Source organism: Gopherus flavomarginatus, chromosome 21 (genome assembly GCF_025201925.1).
Source record: "Gopherus flavomarginatus isolate rGopFla2 chromosome 21, rGopFla2.mat.asm, whole genome shotgun sequence".
NCBI lineage: Eukaryota > Metazoa > Chordata > Testudines > Testudinidae > Gopherus > Gopherus flavomarginatus.
The window spans coordinates 14,264,304-14,284,503 of record NC_066637.1 but is presented as its reverse complement, the minus strand read 5'-3'; the positions used below and the strand labels follow the sequence as shown (position 1 = coordinate 14,284,503).

The window sequence follows — 20,200 nt, the reverse complement described above, 5'->3', positions numbered from 1 at the left end:
GGCCAGCCTGCTGGCAGCAATTCCCGGCCTCAGGGCAGCACAGTCAGTGGGCCCCCACGCACCCATGCGGAGGCCGGTCCCCCTGACATTTGGGCAGTGCTTCTGGGCACTCTCTTCGAGCACGGTCAGGGCTTCCACACAGGGCCACCCATAGGATTCAGGGGGCCTGGGGCAAAGCAATTTCAGGGGCCCCTTCCCTAAAAAAAAATTGCAATACTGTATTCTCGTGGGGGCCCCTGCGGGGCCGAGCGCAAATTGCCCCACTTGCTCCACACCCACAGGCAGCCTTGGGAAAAATAAACCTGCTGCATCTTGGCACAAACCCAGTTTTGAGAAAACTTCTTTACAAGGTATCGCTGGTTCTCAGCATCAGCTAGTGCTAAAAGGCACTAGAGCTTATTAAAAGGGTTGGACAAATATTTTCCGTCAAAACTTTTTCTGGATTGAAAACTAAGGGGCTTTAAAAAATAGAAAAAATCATGGACAATGTCTGCTTTCCTTCAAAATTTGTTGTGGTTTTTTTAATTGAAAAGCTGAAATTAGTCTGCTAAAACCTGAATATGGTTTGGGGTTTCAGAAGTGTGTGGCCAAATATTTGCTGCTTGCTGTGTTTGAATGTTTAAAGAAACAATACAAAAATTCTGCTTAAAAAAATCCAAAACTTTTGAACCACTTCAGCTTGTGACCAAATGCCTGAGCTCATCCAGTCAGATTTTTCCAGGTTTCTGATACTCTGCTGGCTTCCTTGACTCATATCTGGCTCCATAACTTTAGTTTGACCCAGTATGGCTGTTATGCTCTAATCTAAATGAACCCAAAGGTCCACCCAGCCCAGTATCCCTACCGACAATGGCCAATGCCAAGTGCCCCAGAGGGAGTAAACCTAACAGGCAATGATCAAATGATCTCTGTCCTGCCATCCATCTCCACCCTCTAACAAACAAACAGAGGCTAGGGACACCATTCCTTACCCATCCTGGCTAATAGCCATTAATGGACTTAACCTCCACGCATTTATCTGTTTCCTAGAGACTGGCTCCTTGGGGTCCCTCACAAACTGGAGACGGTTACTGTGGATTTGTCTTTAGTATAGCTTATGTACATATGCCACGAACTGAGCATTTGAGCTTGTTCCAGAATCTATGGAGTGAAAACTGAAATGCTCAAAATAGCACATGCATGTGAATGGACCCAGGGTGCTAAAATTAAATTAACCTAGAGGTTCTCAAACTGGGGGTCGGGACCCCTCAGGGGATCATGAGGTTATTCCTGGGGATCGCGAGCTGTCAGCCTCCACCTCAAACCCCACTTTGCCTCTAGCATTTATAACAAGTGTTTTTAATTTATAACGGGGGGGGGGGGGGTCGCACTCAGAGGTTTTCTATGTGAAAGGGGTCACCAGTATAAAGTTTGAGAACCACTAAATTAACCCCTTTGGAGCCTCGAGGAATGCAGGGGTGGGGGGTCTCCCATGGTAGGTTGGGAAGGAGGCAGGTGGTGTAGGATATTGCTCTTCTCATGTGATCCCTCCCCCCGTGGCTATTTTTAAATGAAGCTACCCTCCCCTGAGGTGAATCTCCTTATGGCACTGAAATTAAATATAGATTATAATTTGGCATTTGAGAAGTGAAAGGGAGGGTAGCCCTAATGGAAAAGCTAACAGCTTGGCTCTTCTGCAAGCCTCAAACTGCTGAATGAGCTTTAGGGTAGGGAAGACTGTGCCTCCCAAACAGCCTGGCCCTGCCCCTTATCGGATCCCCACCCACTTCCTGCCCCCCAACTGCCCGCACCCCCCAGACTCCCCAAACTATTCTGCTCCTTGTCCCCTCACCGTCCCCCAGAGACCCCACCCCCCCACCACTACCCCAGGACCTCACCCCTGTCCCCTGACTGCCCCGACCCCTATCCACCCCCCGAGTCCTGACAGACCCCCCAGAACGCCCACAATCCAACCCCCCCGCTCCCTGACCCCCACCCCAACCTCTGCCCCCTCCCTGTGGCCTGACTGTCCCTTGGACTTCCTGCGCCTTAGCCAACCCCCCCGACCCCGGCTCCCCCCTCAACCGGAGCCTCAGCGCATCCAGCAGCACCCCTGAACAGTGCTGCTCCGCCGGGGCCCCTGGTAAGGGAGCGGGGCTGCGAGCTCAGGGCCGAGCGGAGGGAGCTGAGCTCAGCCTGGAGCTCGCAGCCCCGCCCCCTTACTATGTGGCTCTGAGTGGGGTGGGGCCCAGAGGCCCCGCTGGAGACACGCTGCTGCACTGTTCGGGGATGCTGCTGGATGCCCTGAGGCTCCAGGAGAGGGGCGGAGGTGGAGTCGGGCCGAGGTCAGAGAGGGAGCCTCAGCCATTGTCTTGGGGGCCCCTGCAGAGCTCAGGACCTGGGGCAAATTGCCCCACTTGCCCCCCCAGGTGACCCTGCTTCTAGATGCCCACCCGGTAGGGTTGCCAACAGTCTAATTGCTCAAAGCCCCGTGCCCTGCCCCTCCTGTAAGGCCATGCCCAGATCCCTCCCATTCTCTGAGGCCCTGCCCCTGCTCACTCCATCCCCCCTCCCTGGAGCGGGGAGTTTGGGTATGGGTTCTGAGAGGGAGTTTGGGTGCAGACTCTAGGCTGGGGTGCAGGAAGGGGTCAGCGAGCATTACCTCAGGCAGCTCCTGAAAGCGACCAGCACACCCCTCTGGCAGCGGCTCCTAGGCGGGGTCTCTATGGGGGCACAGACCAGAGGGTCTGTATGGGTTGCTGCCACAGGCACTGCCCCTGTAGCTCCCATTGGCCGCAGCTTCCAGCCAGTGGGATCTGCGGAGCTGGCGCACCGGGCGGGGGCAGTGCGTGGAGACCATCAGGTTCAGGTGAGGTTGCAAAGTTCTATTGCCAATCCAAACATTCTAAAATCATGAGTCGGGACACTCACACTCACTCTCTCTCTAATAAAATGGTGGTTTTTATTTGCTTTCCGGGTCTTCAGGGTTCACTCTGCAGCCACGAAAACTAGAAACAGTTTTTTTAAAGAACCTGAGAGCTGAGGTTCCCATGTAATCACAAACCCCCAGCTCCTGGAGACAAAAGTAAAACTTCAAATATCACAGGACTTGTGATAAATTCACAATCATTAGCAACAATTTATTTAGAGCTATTGGCTCAAAGGACGTGTTGTAAGAAGTACACTGTGCCAAAGACTAGACTACTGCCCAACAGAGGTTACAGTTCATGCTGGGATTTTCAAGAGAGTCTGAGAGAGTAAGGAACCCAAATTCCAATTGGAGTTGGGTGCCTAACTCCCTTTGGCATCTTTGAAAATCCACCCTTAAAGCATGAGTGAGCAAAATGTAGAAAGATAAATGTACAGTTCCCGTGAGGCCAGGCTGAGGGCGGTGCAGTCATGGTGGCATTAGGGCACTGGGGAGTGATGTCAGAGCAAGCAGCATCTCCTGGGTGAGGGGCAGGATCTCCCGGGATGAGTGACTGCTGAAAAGATAATGACTGGCAAGAGTGATCCAGCACCAGAATTTCCACCTGACAGCTCCCAAATACAGTGGTCTGCCCTCTGACAGATGGTGGGAATGGCATCAACTAGTGAAATTTCTAAAGCACCCTGCGATCTTTTTGAACGGTACTGTGTCTAATAGTAGTCGTGGTACATACTGTTGAGATTACAGTAGTGCTCCGAGGAGCCCCTACCAGGATTGGGGCTCCATTTGATAAGTGGGGCACAAAGCCAGAGTAGACGCAGTCCCTGCTCCAAAGCCTGTTTACATTAACAAAGATCAGATACAAAATGCCACATGTTCTAGTGTTTTGACTTTCAGTTTTCTGTTTGCTATGGCGTGCTAAGAGCCTGATCCAAGGTCAATCTGAAGTCAGTGGAATGACTTAGATTGACTGCAGTAGCCTTTGGATCGGGCCCCAAGAACAAAGAAGAAACCACAGCTGTGGAGTCTCTGGGTTGGAGCTCAGCTTCTCCTTTACGGGAGGTCTCAGTTTTGTTTTAATTTCTATTTACCACAGTGTTTTCAGGCTTATCATCTTTTAGTAGGTCAAGAGCCCCACGCACAGGATTTTGCTGTGGTTGTCAGTAATTACATCCGTTGTGCTGTACTGTGAACATGGCACTGGGGAGAATGCAAATAAATATCCAATTTACTCGTTGGCTGGAAAGCAACTTTGTTGCAAAAATGAACTAAGTCATCTTGATCCCATGAGCGTGGCAGGGCTGATGCTTGAGGGTTAATCACCCGCCTTCCTCTTTTCCTCTGGATTTGTGGTGTATTCCTTCGGGCAGCTTTTTTGAATAATGTAGCAGGTGCAGCCTCATAAAACGGAAGCAAAGGGCAACCAGAAAATCTGATTTTGTTCCCCTTCTCCACCAAAGGCTTTGAAGATTAAACAATAATCTTTTCATGAATAGGCTTCTCTCTAACTAGGGCTATACATGCAGCTAATAGGATTTTTATGGCACCTCTACTTTGAAACCTGTGTTTAAAAATGCTGCCTTTTTTCCAAACTTGCTTATACATAAGAACGGCCATACTGGGTCAGACCAATGGTCCATCTAGCCCAGTATTCTGTCTTCTGGGCCAATGCCAGGTGCTTCAGAGGGAATGAACAGAACAGGTAATCATCAAGTGATACATCCTCCGTCATCCATTCCCAGCTTCTGGCCAACAGAGGCCGGGGACACTTCAGAGCATGGTTGTGCATCCCAGCCCATCCTGGCTAATAGCCATTGATGGACCTATCCTCCATGAATTTATCTAGTTCTTTTTTGAACTCTGTTATAGTCTTGGTCTTCACAGCATTCTCTGACAAGGAGTTCCACATGTATGGAAGATAGGATTTGAACCCAGGCTGCCTGACTCCAGTCCCCTCCTTTAAACACTAGACAACACTGCCTCTGAAGTTACTCCCTCCCCTCCCTCCCCCCCCCCCAAATTCCCCTTATACAGTTTCATCGGGATCTGGTATTCTGCACCTCCTGTCCTAAACTAATGTATAGTGTTGTCATGCACTGTTAAACTGCTGCAATGTTCCAGCCCAGAGGTGGCTGTATGTTAGTGGTGGATGAAGTAATTCTTTCCTGTGTAGAGTCTGTAAAAAAAAAACCCTCTGGGTGAAATTCTGGAAATGAGCGGACAGTCTGACTAAAGGGCATGAGGGAAGAAGGCAGTAACCCCTTAGCCACAATCTGCAGTAGTCAGTTCCGAGTAGCTCAACAGCCATATCAAAGTCAAGGATTGCTGTGTTCAACCCTAAGCAGGTTTGTGTGCTAGTGGATTCATGATTTTCCTGGAGCAGTCCTTGACCCTGGTTCTCCGCATCACATTTTTCTGCCCCATGGTGAGTGTTAGACAGTGGGCTACTGATTTGCCCTGAGTGGCCTCTGGAACCCTATCTACACTGTGGGCATTTGCAAACTGTTTCTAACATAGTTCAGTTCCCTTGGTGTTAGAAACACTGGGGGTCCTTGGGTGGATGGTAGATGGTGTCTCAACCTTCGTCAGTGACTATCATGTCATCTAATTCCGTTCTGTGGATGTCTCAGCAACATGGTGCTGAAAATGCTGCCACCAGCCCATCTAGTCTCGGGTTCCTACTAATAACTACTATCATTAAGGAATTCAATGTGACTGCACCACTTCACGGAACAAGAGTTTTCAGCAGACACAGACAGCAGTGTGTATCTCCAGTCACTAGGGCTGCAGAAATAGTTACTGTATCAGATAAGGGAGGAATTGTACTGAAAGGAGGAGATGAAATTGCTTAGATGTATTCTCGCTCATTTCACCAGATGTGCAGTTTTAAGCAATCAGTGGAAAATTATTTGAATGGTTGAGAAATTCAGACACTGTTTACTTCATTTTTGCTGTTGTTCCCCATTGACAGCAGCTAGAACATATCTAAAAAACCAGAATACATGATGCTGAATACAACCTCACAGAAGAGCTTGCAGTGCTGATGAGAACAGTTACAGCAAACATGGAAGTTAATTCAGAACTGAATAGTGATTTTAGGTGCCTCAATTTTTGGGTGTCCAATTCAAGACATCTTAAAGGCACCTGGTAGTCAGAGGTTAAATTCTCAGCACTTCCAGAAAATCAAGCCCTTTTAAGGTATCTCATGGTTAGCACCCAAAAAACCCACACTAGTTTATTTTGCAAAATTAGGCATGACATTTCATGTTATTTTGCTTCTGAAATGTAGGAGTATTTTATTTATCTAGCAGACATCCAGCAAGACCATTCAGTGTGTAGCATACCCATGAGCAACTAGACCGGGGAAAGCCAGAATGCTTTTAGAGGCAAAATTGAAGTACAAGGCCTAACTCTAATACAGATCAGTACACTCCCCAAGATTGGAGTTTATCAAGACAAGCCTGAACAGAACAACAAATCCTGATCCAACCTCCATCCCTCCAGAATTCTAGATCAGACTCATCTCTAGTTTTAAAGGAATAATATTTAGCTTTTATACAGCATTTTTCATCTGTAGATCTCAAAGCACTTAAAAAAAGAGAGAGAGACAAGGTAGGCAAGGTAATATCTTTTACTGGACCAACTTGGTGAGAGAGACAAGCTTGCCTCACCCATCTTGTCTCTCTAATATCCTGGGACTGACACAGCTACAACAATACTGCATATGTATTTTTAAAAAAGACACAAGCATTGTTATACCCATTTTTCAGGTGTGAAAGTTGAGGCACAGGGAGGTTACATAACTTGCCTAGCATCACACAGTGAATCAACAGAAGCATTTAAAACAGAACACAACCCCCCTGACTCCCAGGCCTTTGCCCAGGCCAGTGAACCAGGATGGTACCCGCTATAACAAAATAATACATAACAATGGGAGGTCACAGTAAGTGACTCTAGCTGTATTGGTTAAAAGGCATATACCAGCTCTTCAGATGGAGCTATTACAGTCTACAAAGGGTGAGGATCTAGCCCCCTTGCCACCATTATCTATGACATTGATATTCATGCATTTAAAAAATTTGCATTTTATTACTGTTAAAGTTTACTTAAACTTAGCTCCTTATTAGTCTGGAGATTTCATATGGACCAATTCATTTTGGTAATATATATAAAGTTATCTTAATAGGCACTAGATAGCTGTAACAGGGTCTCCCCAAACTAAGCATCAGACCCTGCCGCTGCCTTAGTTTCTCCACACTCATGTAAGCCCACAGGCCAACTAACCAGCCAGCTGCATCAAAGGAATTCCCACCACTATCAATATTTCCTTCCCTTTTCTTAGAGGTGTATTTATTGTTCAAATACAGTCCAATATCAATCAGCTAGGTAAACCAGGTCCTGCTGCCTGGCCCCCCAAGACCTACTGCCTCAGAAGACTGCTTCAACTGAGCGAGCAGGTGTCACTAGCCAGATCTGTCCCCTACCAAGTGTAACAAGCCCCTTTCTGGTACTTTCCCTGACCCGGAATCTCCGGCAATCCCCTCCATACAGCTCCCTCCCAGCCCCCAAGTAAGCTGCTTGTTGGCCTTATCTCCCCACTTGAGATTCAGCTAGTCAGTCACAGGTGGGAGCCACAGGGCTATGCCTGACTTCCTTAAAGAGGTCTCACCCTGAAACAATAGACTGGGACAATATTTTCTCTGTTTCTTTTCTCGTCAGTATCATCTTCTTTTTACTGAACTAGCAAAACTTACAGCGTGCGTTGATTTTGCTGCAAATGCAATTTTGCATTCCCTTAGAGCTTTGTCTGAACACTTTAGCCCTTTCAAACAATTGCAATTTGCTTTTTTCCCCTAATGCTTCCACTGTACTCATCTGTCTCTATGGGCACATGCTAGTCGGTGGCTAATTGACCATGACTCCTTTGGAATCTACCTCTACTAAGTCTTTGTGCAGCTAATGCAACGGCCTTATGGTTGCGTGTTCCTGTGGTTCACAAGGTGTATATCCTTTGGACACGCAGGGACCTAGGGACAAACCTACCAGATCCCACTGTTGCATGAACACGTGCCTTATGTGACATAATGCCATTAGATAAAGTCATAGCTGCATTTTTTCTATAGTAGCACAACACAGTGTTGTGGCTTGTTCAGAGTTAGTTGGAATGGTGGCGGGGGGTAGGGGGGAAATTTCCATGCACAGTTCTGGCGCCATTTATCTATGACTCATCTGCAGTATAATACAAAGCCCAAACGAGAAGCATTGCCCCAAAACTGTTCCAGCTTGTGACTGGCAGGCAACCCAGGAGAACAGATGTACCAGTTGGATCTAAGAGCCGAGCAGCAAGTGCCTACCTCACGCTGACCAACTTGGCATGCTTTGCAGTGATTATGACTGTGTGTCCAGTTTTACCTCCCCTTGGCTGGCATGTGTCCATTAATCGGGGCTTTCACATTTGCAGGTGCTTGCCACACCTGACTGCCGTTCCTGCAGGAAAGGCTGGAGCTTAACTCACATGGCACTATACAATCAGGATATCTCCATGTACACTAAAATGCATGGCAACTCTTGTTGTCACGTTTCCTCATGTCTAGTGGTAGTGCTTTCTTCCAGAGAGCTTAGGCCATCTATCCTTCTGCAGTTATTAAGGATTTGATTTAGTGGCATCATACAGCTGTTAGATATTAAGGGCCTCAATCCTAACTCCATTGAAATTCCACTGACTCCAATGGGCTCTCAAATTATATCTAAGGATCCAGAATCTGCTGGGGCTGAGTTTTCAGTACATCTTTTCTTGCTGGAGGGTGAAGAAGATCTGTAGTCTCCTCAGACAAGACGTGCCTGCTGCTTGTCCTTAGGAGCTCAGTTTTACTTGTTACCTAAGGCCTTAAAAGTCAGACAGAAGTTTCCTGTGAATACAAAACCCAAATTACATCCCCTCTACCTCTCCCCAATAGAGGTGAAAATAGTTCACTGTGTGTTCCACAGGGTCACCTAGACAAATTCGTCTACATGGAGCTATGAGCTCTTGCCTTCATCCCACTCCCAGTTCTTAATCTTCTTCCCAAATGAGACAAGCCTAGCCCAACCCAGTATGTAACCATGAGCTATCAGCCCTGCACCAGGCGGCCTCTGGATCACTGGTGGATCTGAGTCACTTCCAATTTCAGGGGCTGGTTCCCAGGGATAATGCCTTAAATTACTCTTATCACGAATCGGCAAGCAATATTTTTGGCAGAAAGACAGAGCAGGCAACACTCCCTCTGTTGATTTGGTGAAAGTCCACCATGCCTATCCAAATTAAGGGCTTTATTTGCATGGGTAGATGCAAATAACCCTCTGTAAGTCCAGTTTCAGTGGGAGCACTGTCATGAGTTAAGGACTGCAGGAAGTACAGGACTATACTCCACTCCTTGTTTCTCCACTCTGGGTGGTTGTGTTACGTTCTGATTTCAAGATGTCAGCCCTCGGACTGGAGAAATCAGTTAAGAATGTTTGGTGTGAGCAAAATTTTTTTATCTTGAGCATTGGTCATGCGGATGTCTTCTTGGAGTGGGGGTACAAAAGCCTCCATGCACAGCACTTTGGAAGTCCAGTCTGGTTAAGCAAACCTTTCTCCACCTGTTCTACAACTATTTTTCAATTAGCTTTAGTAATAAATGCCACCACTGGCCAACCTCAGGATCTGAACTCAGAACTAGAGCGGGTCAGAGAAACTTTGATGGAACCATATTCTTTAAGATTATGCAGTTCCATCAAAATTGAAACATTTTAGGAAATTGGGTCAATTCTTCTGGAATTTTGTTTAGGGAGAAAACAGGGAAAATAGTTCTGACAAAGTCATAATTTCTGGGTTTGACTTTTTTGGAATGAAAGGTTTCAACGTTTGTTTTGAAATTACTTTGTTTAGATTTTTTATTTTATTTTGCATTTTATTATATAATAGTCAAAAATCTATAAAAGTCAAAATAGAAGGGAAACATTTCCATTTATCAAAATGAAATCTTTTGATTGACCTGAAACTATTCTCCCCTGGAATTTTCCATAACAGAAAATTTCAGAATTTTCAGTTTTTTTTCCTTTTTGGAATGAAGCTAAATTTAGAGATCTCAAAATTCTTCAAACAGTGGAACTTCCATCTTCCCAGAGCTCTACTCAGAATTCTCAGTATTAAGACTCAGACCTTGATTTACCTCCCTGCATATAGCTACATCAGTTCTTCCACATTTCCTTTCCTAATCACTTATGTCATATTTGTGAAGGCTGTCATCTCAAGCCTACCTGATCTACAGGGGTAACTCCAGTAGCTGGCAGCAATAGTGGGCTGTTATATGTTCTATGTAGATTAGCCACTAGAGGAAGACACAACATACATTTTATATGTTTACATTAATGTTACTGGTTTTGTGATCTTATGTATTTAAATTGTTATTTACTCTGTCAAAAATGTGACCATTAAATGTCGGACTGAAAACATTCAGGAGACGCCACTTAATTAATACTTCAGATTCTGCCCGGTTCAATTTTTAACTGGGTATCTTTCCAAATGTGTGATTAATGCCTAGCAATTCCCAAGAGGCACTCTGAAGGTTGGCAACAAAGAGTGGAGTTTCATGTACATAAATAAGCTCCTTGTGCTCTCAGTTTCCCATTGGGCTCCCATTCTGTAAAGCTGAATAGCATCCAAGGTTGGATGTTTTAGAGGCAGAGGGCCAAGGGCAAGTCATCTCCGTAACGATTAGAAGGGAGCGTTAAGAACTGACCTCGGTATCACTTCTGTAACAGTGAAAGAAAAGGAGGCTGGACCGATGAAAAATAGAACCAAGAGATGCAGCCTGTAGCAGACATAAAATAACAGAAGCGTCTACCAGAATGTTAAGTAGAATTTCCTTGCCAAATTCCTGTGTGGTGATTACATGCTCTGTCCCTGCATATAGTTATGTCAATACTTTCGCATTTCCTCTCCTACTCAGTGGTGTCATATTCTCCTGTTAAACACCCCCTGCCTTTCACCACAGAGCTGTCTGCATTTCAGAGGCAGGTGGCATGATTCCTGTATGTACATATGATTGATTTATCCATACCCAGACAGTTTGTTTGATCTCGCCTCTCTCAACTCTGCCTTTCAAAACAGATTTGCTTCTGCTTGCTTGTCTCTCTGCTGCCCATTGGCGGTGGCTTTCTCCTCCCTTCAACACTTTCCTTAAACCAGTGGGACTCACATGCACATATCAGAGGGCAGAATCTGGCCTGTTGTCCTGCCTTTCCTATGTTCCCTCTCCTTGCCTCCCCTCTGGTGCAGTACAACTGCCTGATATATCCTGATTCATTTGCATGGCATCTAAATAGCTCCTTTCCTCCTACATCTATACTACAGTTCCTATGGTTGATGTATTTTTAAGTCTTTGACTCAGTCTCACTGTTGACCTTGCCCATGGCTGGTTTGTCTCTGGGGCTCCTGGATTCAAAACACCTTGCTGCTAACAGAGGAAATGATTCCCAGGTAAGCTCTCAACAGGTAAAGAAAAGGGCCATTCAAAGTGACATTTGATGCCACTGTACTAGAACAGAGGATAGTATGTTACTCAGTAGGCGAAGTGTTTTTTGAGTAGGTGAAGTGGTTTTTGAAGTTACACTTTTGTGGAGGAAATTGGTTACAAACATTTACGCCGTCTCTGTTTCAACACAGTTCCAGTGGTTATTAAAACAAGGTATTTAATAACTGAATAAACCAATGATACTGAAATAGCTTTCATGTGATACACACGTCACGGTTCTTTCCTAGAGAAACAGTAAACGGTATCCTAGTGCTCAATGAACAGCCACTTTCAGTTGTCAGTGGGGCTCATTGATGCAAAGCTGGCATTTGGACAACCGATTTTCCTACGGAATTCAGTAAGTCTTAGGTCTGACTAAAATGTAAGGGCCTGATCTGAAACCCAGTAATGTCAATGGAAAAACTCACATTGGTTTTAATAAGCTTTAGATCAGGCTCTTAGTTAAGGAATTGTGTGGGAGTCTGATGCAAAGCCAGCTGAGAATGTGGGTCTTTCCATTGACTTCCAGGAGCTTTGGATCAACTCAAATATGCTTTCTGCAGCCATTATGCCCATGGACCAGCTGCGGGATTGGTCCTTGAATGTGACATTCACCCTTGTGCAGAGAACACACACAAGATTTATGTGCCACTTAAGAGCTCAGTACTTAAGCAGGTACCTCACTTTAAGCACACAAGTGGTCCTATTGAAATCAACGGGATTGTTCACATGCTTGAAATTAATCACATGCTCAAATACCAGGCTGAATTAGGGCCTATGGGCCAGAATTTTAAAGCTGTTTTGGTGCCTAAGGATGCAGGTAGGAACCTAACTAACTGTCGTTGATTCAATGGGAGTTAGGCACATATGTGCCTAGCAGATGCAGCCTCTAGCATGCTAGCTGATTGCTCCTAAATCCATATTCAGGCATCTAAGTTGCCTAATTTTCAGAGATGCTGGGCACCCAGGACTGTGGAGCTACCTGTCTGTACGTGAGATCAGAATTTAACCCAGTATATTTAACATTCCTTTTTCTAAATACTTGTTTGTCCCACTCAATACCCAAGAGGAAAAGAAAAAAAGAGAGAGAGGAAAAGAATGAAGCAGAAAATACGTGTTGTAAGTAGAGTGACCAGACAGCAAGTGTGAAAAATCGGGACGGGGTGGGGGGTAATAGGATCCTATATAAGAAAAAGACCCAAAAATTGGGACTGTCCCTATAAAATCGGGACATCTGGTCACCCTAGTTGTAAGTGATGTTCTCCTCTGGACAAAAACTTGAGTTTCATATTATGCTTGCTTGATCTTTTCCCCCTCTGTGTTTCCTTTTTTGCCATTCATGCTACTGAACCTTGCAGGCCTGAGGAATTTCTTCATCTCCGTTTTCCAAAGTGGTTGTCTGGCATCTACTCTGTGGCCTTAAAAGAGTAAAATTGATCTTTCCTCTTTGTGGATCCCTTATTGAGCCACTTGACTGTACTGGACCTGATCCTCAGATGGTGGAAACTGGCAGAGCTGGCGCGAGGCCTTTATGCCTAAAGCAAACCCAACAGTTGCCTGCCCGACAATATGTTTCACCAAAAGAAAACATTTACTTAGAACCCAGAGCCCCGATGAGCTCCCATAACATCTAATAAATAAACAGAAGCATCCTTTGTGCCCAGGAATTTATAGCAATAATCGTACCACAGTAAGACCACACTGATGATAATACAGAACCATTGAACCAGAAAGTCCCCAAAGTGCTTTACAGACTGCAGCAAATGGACTGCTCGGCCACTGCTGAAATGCATCCACTTCTGGGGAGGAAGACAGCACCCAGCCTATGTCGGACACGCTAAACAATCATTCATAGGGAAGAAAGGGAACTATTATAAGAAGCTAGGCAGAATGTATGTACCAAGGTTTGAATTTGGTCAAGATATCAGGACCAACACTCTGCTTAGCTTTGTAAAAAGCTCTCTGAGCTCTTCAGTGGGGCAGGAGCTCATCTATCCACATTTTTAATCCAAGCAAGGACACCTCCAACAGCATATTCTCTTTAAAGCCGTCCTGGGGCACTGGCTCAGGACTGACTCACAGGAAAGAATGTCACCTACGGAATCGCCAGCATCGCTTCTGGTAGCAGCAGGCACTTCCTAGCAGGTATCCCACCCAGGCACTGAAAGCTTGCCCATGTTGGTGAAATCACATGGGACTGCAAGCTGAAAGAGCAGGGCTGCTCCTACAGATGCTATCTGTCAATTTTGGAAGCTGTGAGTGCTCCAGAGGCTGAGAGGTGAGTCAGGTTTTTGATCTCTTGCTGCACAATGTTGAAGTGACTGCAGATGAGGAAGTACTGCCCCTGCCTGACATTACTGTCTATCGACGGTATTTCTAAAGCAGGGCTCACAATGGGATTTATGCACTGGAGACCAATGAAAGGGCCTGATCCTTCAAGGTTCTGAGTGAGAGGCGTTTCACAGCCTCACTTCCCACTGATCTCCTGCAGCGCTCCCAGCGGGTGTTCACCACTTTGCATAATGAGGGTCAGTGACAGCACTGAGGGTGCCCCAAAGGGCCAGACCTTTCCAGTCTCCCCACCCTGTTCCAAAGCATGTGTTTATTTTCATTCACCTAATTTCTCCTCCTCATCATGTTTCCTCTTTCTTTTTATCCTTCCTCCCCTGTGTGACGTCAAAGCAATAGACAAACCTGATGGGCTGATGCTGGATCATGACAGCTGGAAGCAATCTCACCAGGGCTGGTCTATCCTGCCCCCTTCAAGCTGGCAGTCCCGGGTCCCCACAGTCATCCCATGAGTGCATTTTGTATTTGTGGGGGGCCCACCCAGAGAGAAGAACGGATCGGTCAGGTCATTGGGTGAGCATTGCTATCATTTCACTGCAGGCCCAGGTTCATCTCAGAAAATTTTCTGGAATGCTTGCTGGAAATCTTTTACTATAGGGAATTGGTACTGGATTTATCTGGGTCCCCTAGCATGAACGCAAGACAGACACTTTAAACAAAGACACGCCACCATGTTAGGTCTGAACAGAGTTTCCTCTAGCAATGGCTATAATATGTACAACCAAAGAAGTCTGCGTTTCATCCATTCTCTTCATATTTCTTTCCCATTTGCTGGCCACAATGTCCCTGTTGATTCCAGCGAGTCCTGTCTTGCCTGAACAATCCAATTCATTACACATTGGTGACTTCCAGGCTGCCAAAGCGTTCCAGGCGGCATTGCTCTGGCCTACTTAGCTTCAAATCCTCACAGCACTCTTCGTTTTTGAGAGATCCGTAGTCATCATGGAAATCAGTGTCCTTTCCACTGAATCCCCTTCCAATTTTCCCCAGGGGAAGCTGCAAATGAAATCAGAGGAACGTAAGGATAATCTCCATCATTGTATGGAGATTTTTAAGAGCAGGTTAGAAAAACACGTCAGAGATGGTCTAGATAATATTTAGTCCTGCCAGGAGTGCAGGGGACTTGACTAGATGACCTCTTGAGGTCCCTTCCAGTCCTATGATTCTACTGTCTTGGGGAGAAAGAGACAGGATGCATGATATTGTCATGGACGGAAGGGGGCACTAGATTTGCTTAATCAAGAACTGACCCAAAGCTCCTTTAAAATCCACTTACAGTCAGGAGTAGGATTGTAAAGATGTCATTGCCGCAGAGTTCCACATCACGAGAGCTTCCAGATCCAAATTTGCTCAGTAGACAAAGCAAAGGTTTGTTTCTCTAATTGCTAGCGCTGGAAACTCAAATCTGGAATCTGAGGGCATGTCTACTTGGACTCAGTCTAAGGAGCTATTTAATAGCAGTGTAGACTGGAGCTCGGGCTATAGGACACTGCAAGTGGGGAGGATCCCAGAGCTTGGGCTCCAGCCAGAGCCCAAATGTCTACACTGCACTTAAACAGCCCCTTAGTCCAAACCGCATGAGCCCAAGTCACCTGGCACGGGGCAGCCATGGGTTTTTAATTGCAGTGTAGACATGCAGCAGACAAGGCTCTTGCTCTCAGGGATAAGTTGGCATAGCTCCACTGCAGCCAACAGAGTGACGCTGATTTACGCCAGCTGATCCGGAGAGTCCAACCTTGTCAGTTCTGCCTTTTGCACCAATAGCATTAATAACGATTCTGTAATCAGAATGGCACCAACACCTGTTGATTCCTGAGATGGTACCAAATCCAGCTCACTCACCCATAGCTGGACTGGCTGTTGTATGAGAAGACAAGAATGTTTGTTTGAGTGACATCAGCAGGGCTACATTTGTGTTAAGTAAGAAAAAAGTTTTTTTTTTTTTAAAAAAGTGTAGTAATAAGCAGAAAAGTGACTCGAAATCTGGCTCATCTTTACACTACAGATCTGGTTCCCTGAGTCTGTCTTACTGATACAGGTTCCTATTGCTTTTGTACGCTTACCTTTGCCCAGCCAATACAGCTGCAGGAGAACAAGGTGGATCTATTCTGGCTCAGGTGTCCTCAATAGAATTTTTAACTAAGTTCTGTCTGCAGGTTCCTCATTGCCAGTCATATCCGCGCACAGCTTGATTGTCAGCTCCCTTGCTGAGGGGCCTGATTCTGCCACTTGTACTCAAGGTACTTCTAGTCAAACTACTCAAATAATGAGGCACCACTCAGCGTGAGTAAAGGTAGCAGAATTGGGCCCTCCATTTGCAGGGCTGGCGGTTAGGAATTTATTATTATTTTGTGCTTATAAACTGGGTGACTCTAACCCCGAGTCACTGAGCTGTAAGAACCAGGGAAGTTCCAGGGTGGCATTTTTACAGTTACTTTTCGGAGGAGAATCCACCCACACTGTAAAAAAATGCCTTGTCTGATTACAGCCTCACATTAAGGCTTGAAATATGTTTGCCTAGTTTGCATCCTGTTCCATTCTTCCAAACAACCACCCTGCAGCTTCCACCAGGGACTCCGCATTCTCTGTCTGTTGTTCCTAAGGAAGAGGCTGGGAGGGATGGTTTCAGAATCTGTCCTGAAGTCCCCCCTTGTTTCCCCTTTAACTCTAAAGACCCAGGGCCAGTTCCTCCGTGGGCGTTAATCAGTACAGCACCATTAAAGTCAATGGCGAGATTTCAGTTTAGATCAGCTGAGATTCCAGCCCTTGTTTCAGGCTGGCCCCATCTTCTAGCCATCTGGAGTGGCATGGCACATTGCCAGTCAATGGAGTTCATGATACTGTCCAGCAGGGGGCGCTAGAAAGCAACATAAGATACTAACCCTACAAAAGGGCTGAACCAGTGCTCCCTTGAGATCTCTAGAGAAAGCTTTGACCTTTTCCAGCCATTGCACTGGGCTGCCTTAGACTGCTGGCCCAACACCTATGTGTATAAGAGTATTTCTAAATATTTCTAAGACTATTTTAGAGTATTTCTAAGATATATATAGATATGTTGAGACATATATAGAGATATCTAGACTGGGAGAGAGAGAGAGAGAGAGAGAGTGCAAATTTTTAAATGAATGCAATTACTTATTTCATTAGCTCACACATGCCTTTTCTGAGTATCTACATCCCCAATTATCATGGCGATGAAATGACAATTCCAAGCAGAAAATCAGTCATTTCCAGCTGGGAGAGGGGAGTCAGTTAAATGGCCCAGCCTATGCAAGTTATAATTGGTTTGTTATTGAGTTACTCATCACATAAATTTCAGGCTTAAAAATGCCAACTTTCCCTGGACACAAAAAGGCTTTTCAGTGCAATTTAATTACCCTAAAGAGTATGATTTATAGTCACCCATCTTGCATTATGCTGCTTAATGCCCTTACTCACACACCTGGTTGATAACTGTTATTAGCATCAGTGGGGAAAAATGCAGAGGGGTTTACTAGGGCACTCTAGAGTTGTACTGCCTGTCCAGTTTTTCATGGGTCTCTATCTGAACCTCCATAGGCTGTACTGATACGACCATAAAAGTGAAGAGATAGAACTTCAAAGGGAGAACAGCAGGAAAAGGGGACCTGATCCAGAGTAAGCAGTAATGAAGTCAAATTTTCAAAACAGCTCAGGCCCAGATTTTTCAGTCGTGTTTTGTAACCAGTTTGGGCCGTATTGTCATATTTGCCTCCCCGCCAGCCTCCCCTGTAAAAATGTGAACAGACTTACCCTGCTTGCTTTGCATTTTAAGCTGTTCCCCTCCTCCTTGCTCTGCCTGGTAGCGCTGGAGGAGCGCCTGAGCGAACCCTGTTTGAGGAGAGTCGACATTCCATACCGGTCGCTCTCTAGAACACCTGTAGGGCTGAGCAATGAACAGGCACTCAGCTCACAGCAATTTTTAATGTGGAGTCAGCAAACGAAAGAGCCACATTCCCAAACCCTTCCAGGTTGCGGAGGGAAAACACACCAAATTGAACAAGTGGTGGCTGGATTTTTTAAAAGGGCTGGTTCGTCCGATGACCAGTTAAAACATGCATCCATGACAGCCAATAATTGAGGCTCAATTTTAACATACATGCTAGGGCAGGATTAACGTGATCTCATGCTGCACAGTGTATTCTGATGGCCGCAGGGATCAAGAAATAATTTCTTCCCCCCTTCTCTGTGTGTAGAGGTGCGTATTAGGCCAAGTGTATGGCATTTTTGCCTTTCTCTCAAGCATCAGGTATTGGTAACTGGCTGAAAGTCCCATGAGCCAACATTGTCTGCTAGAGTCAGGCCCAAAACAAAACTTCAACAAACCCAGTATTTGTGAAAGGCCAGATTCAGAGCCAGACTTTCCACCCGGCCCCCTGTGTCTATCATGAGATGAACAAAAACCTGGCTCCACGTCCCCAGAAGCTTCAGAAGAGGTCAGCTCCATCTGTGCTCTGACTTGGAACAGCAAATTCCTGCTTCCCAAAATAATGAACTTCAGGCAATGAACAGCACTCTGGGCTTTCCAGCTGGATATAAATGAGGGTGCATTTGCCAAAGAGAGATTTTACAGGGTGCGGGGAGGAAGACATAACAGGCCCCTTTCCCATCTGTGCCGTGACACAATCCAGTCCTCTCCATTGCTCGCAGTTCACGTCACCTGCTTCTTGCTGCCATCCAGTCGCTTTCAATTTGCTTTCCCATCAATTGACACCCTGGCTTTCTACCTCCCAGCAGCCATTCCCGCCTGGTGCCACAGTCCCCTGCAGCCATGTTTTCTTCTCGCTCTGCAGTGTTAGGTGGTGGTGACACAGTGGCACACGGAAATCTTTTTGCTGCTCCTCCGCTCGCTCGAGGGATGCAGGGTCCAAGTAGGGTGACCAGATGTCCTGATTTTATAGGGACAGTCCCGATATTTGGGGCTTTTTTTTATATTGGCTCCTATTACCCCTTACCCCCGTCCTGATTTTTCACACTTGCTGTCTAGTCACCCTAGGTCCAAGTCAGTCCTTGCACCTGCCTCGCTTTTGTGCCTTTCATGGACATTCCCCTATTCTTCACAAGTGTCATTTGATCTCACAAGCCAATCTCCTGTGGCCAGCAGTGAGCTAGGCTCCATTCTCAGTCACCTTGGGGCCAGGGTTGTTCAGCCTCCCCACTGTCAATTCATGTGCTTTGATTTCACACAACTGCTTGGGAAGCGACTCTTATATCACCAGCCTTTCCATCTCCCCCTCTTCCTGCTGCCGGCTCACTAGCTGCTAAGCTGGTTTTATTCCATCTCTGCAGGAGGGAGAAACCATTGTTGACAACTCAGGATTCCTCTAATGGGAGAAACGGATTCAGGATGGCACCTCCTGGCTCCCCCTCTGTGAGGTTCCCCTCAGACACCTCATCATCTCTGATCATCTCATATCCTGCTTCACCCCTGAACGGGTATAGCCTGGAGAAAGGCAGCGTAAACTTCCTCTCATTGCCCCTCTATCCTGAGCTGAAGGGACCATCTCTGGAAATGAGGATGGGAACATTTTCCAGACACATAAGAACGTAAGAACAGCCATACTGGGTCAGACCAAAGGTCCATCTAGCCCAATATGCTGTCTGCTGACAGTGGCCAATGCCAGGTGCAACAGAGGGAGTGAACCAAACAGGTAATGATCAGTGATCTCTCTTCTGCCGTCCATCACCACCCTTTGACAAACCAAGGCTAGGGACACCATTCCTTACCCATCCTGGCTAATAGCCATTAATGGGCTTAACCTCCATGAATTTATCCAGTTCTGGCCCTGACCTCTTCTACCAGTTGGGAGAATGGACTGAAAACCCCCAACTTATTCTATGTAGGTCTCCAAAGACCCAGTAAGATGGTAGCATCTTTAAAGTTTCTCCTGACATGCTGGATTTGAGCAGCTGACCTAGCGGTGAAATCCTTCCCATCTCATTAGCAGTGCCATGAGCCATCCTTTGGATAGCTGGTTTTGGTGCCAGGAGGGTGGGCTGTGCCTTTGCCATTCTGGCTGCGTGACAGTAACAGAGCACTAATCAGGACAGGCAGAAACATTGCTTTCTAGTGGATGGGTTCTGCAATGTACAATGCTGCCTGCCATCCCCAGCGCAACACCTTCTGCTGTCAACACGTCTAATTGCTTGTACAATATTGACAGCTCAGAAACTCCAGGGCTCCCAATTTGCCTGGGCTCTTTGGGGGTGTGTGTATGTGTGTGCAAACAAAAGCACAATATTTGCACTGTGTACCATCTGTTTTGGGTGAGTCAACTATCCAGAGCCATCTGTATAGTCGGGCCTGCAGAAGCTTGAAATCTCACTGCCTACGCTGGAAATTTGCAGGAGAATTCCCCTCTCAGCTCTCAACTGGATACTTTGCATA

At 46.1% G+C, this 20,200-nt stretch overlaps 1 protein-coding gene across 6 annotated transcripts in view; it reads right to left on the bottom strand.

Annotated features, from left to right (window-relative positions):
* Positions 1-11,375: 11,375 nt before the first annotated feature.
* KAZN (kazrin, periplakin interacting protein) overlaps positions 11,376-20,200 on the bottom strand; it is a 729,684-nt gene continuing 720,859 nt past the window's right edge. For all 6 annotated transcript variants that reach the window (XM_050931542.1, XM_050931545.1, XM_050931543.1 and 3 more), the window contains 2 exons: positions 17,566-17,698; positions 11,376-14,790 (listed from right to left, as the gene is read on the bottom strand). In XM_050931542.1, the coding sequence (XP_050787499.1) occupies positions 14,626-14,790; positions 17,566-17,698 (298 nt within the window). In that variant the 3' untranslated portion in view covers positions 11,376-14,625. The remainder of the gene's footprint in view (positions 14,791-17,565; positions 17,699-20,200) is intronic.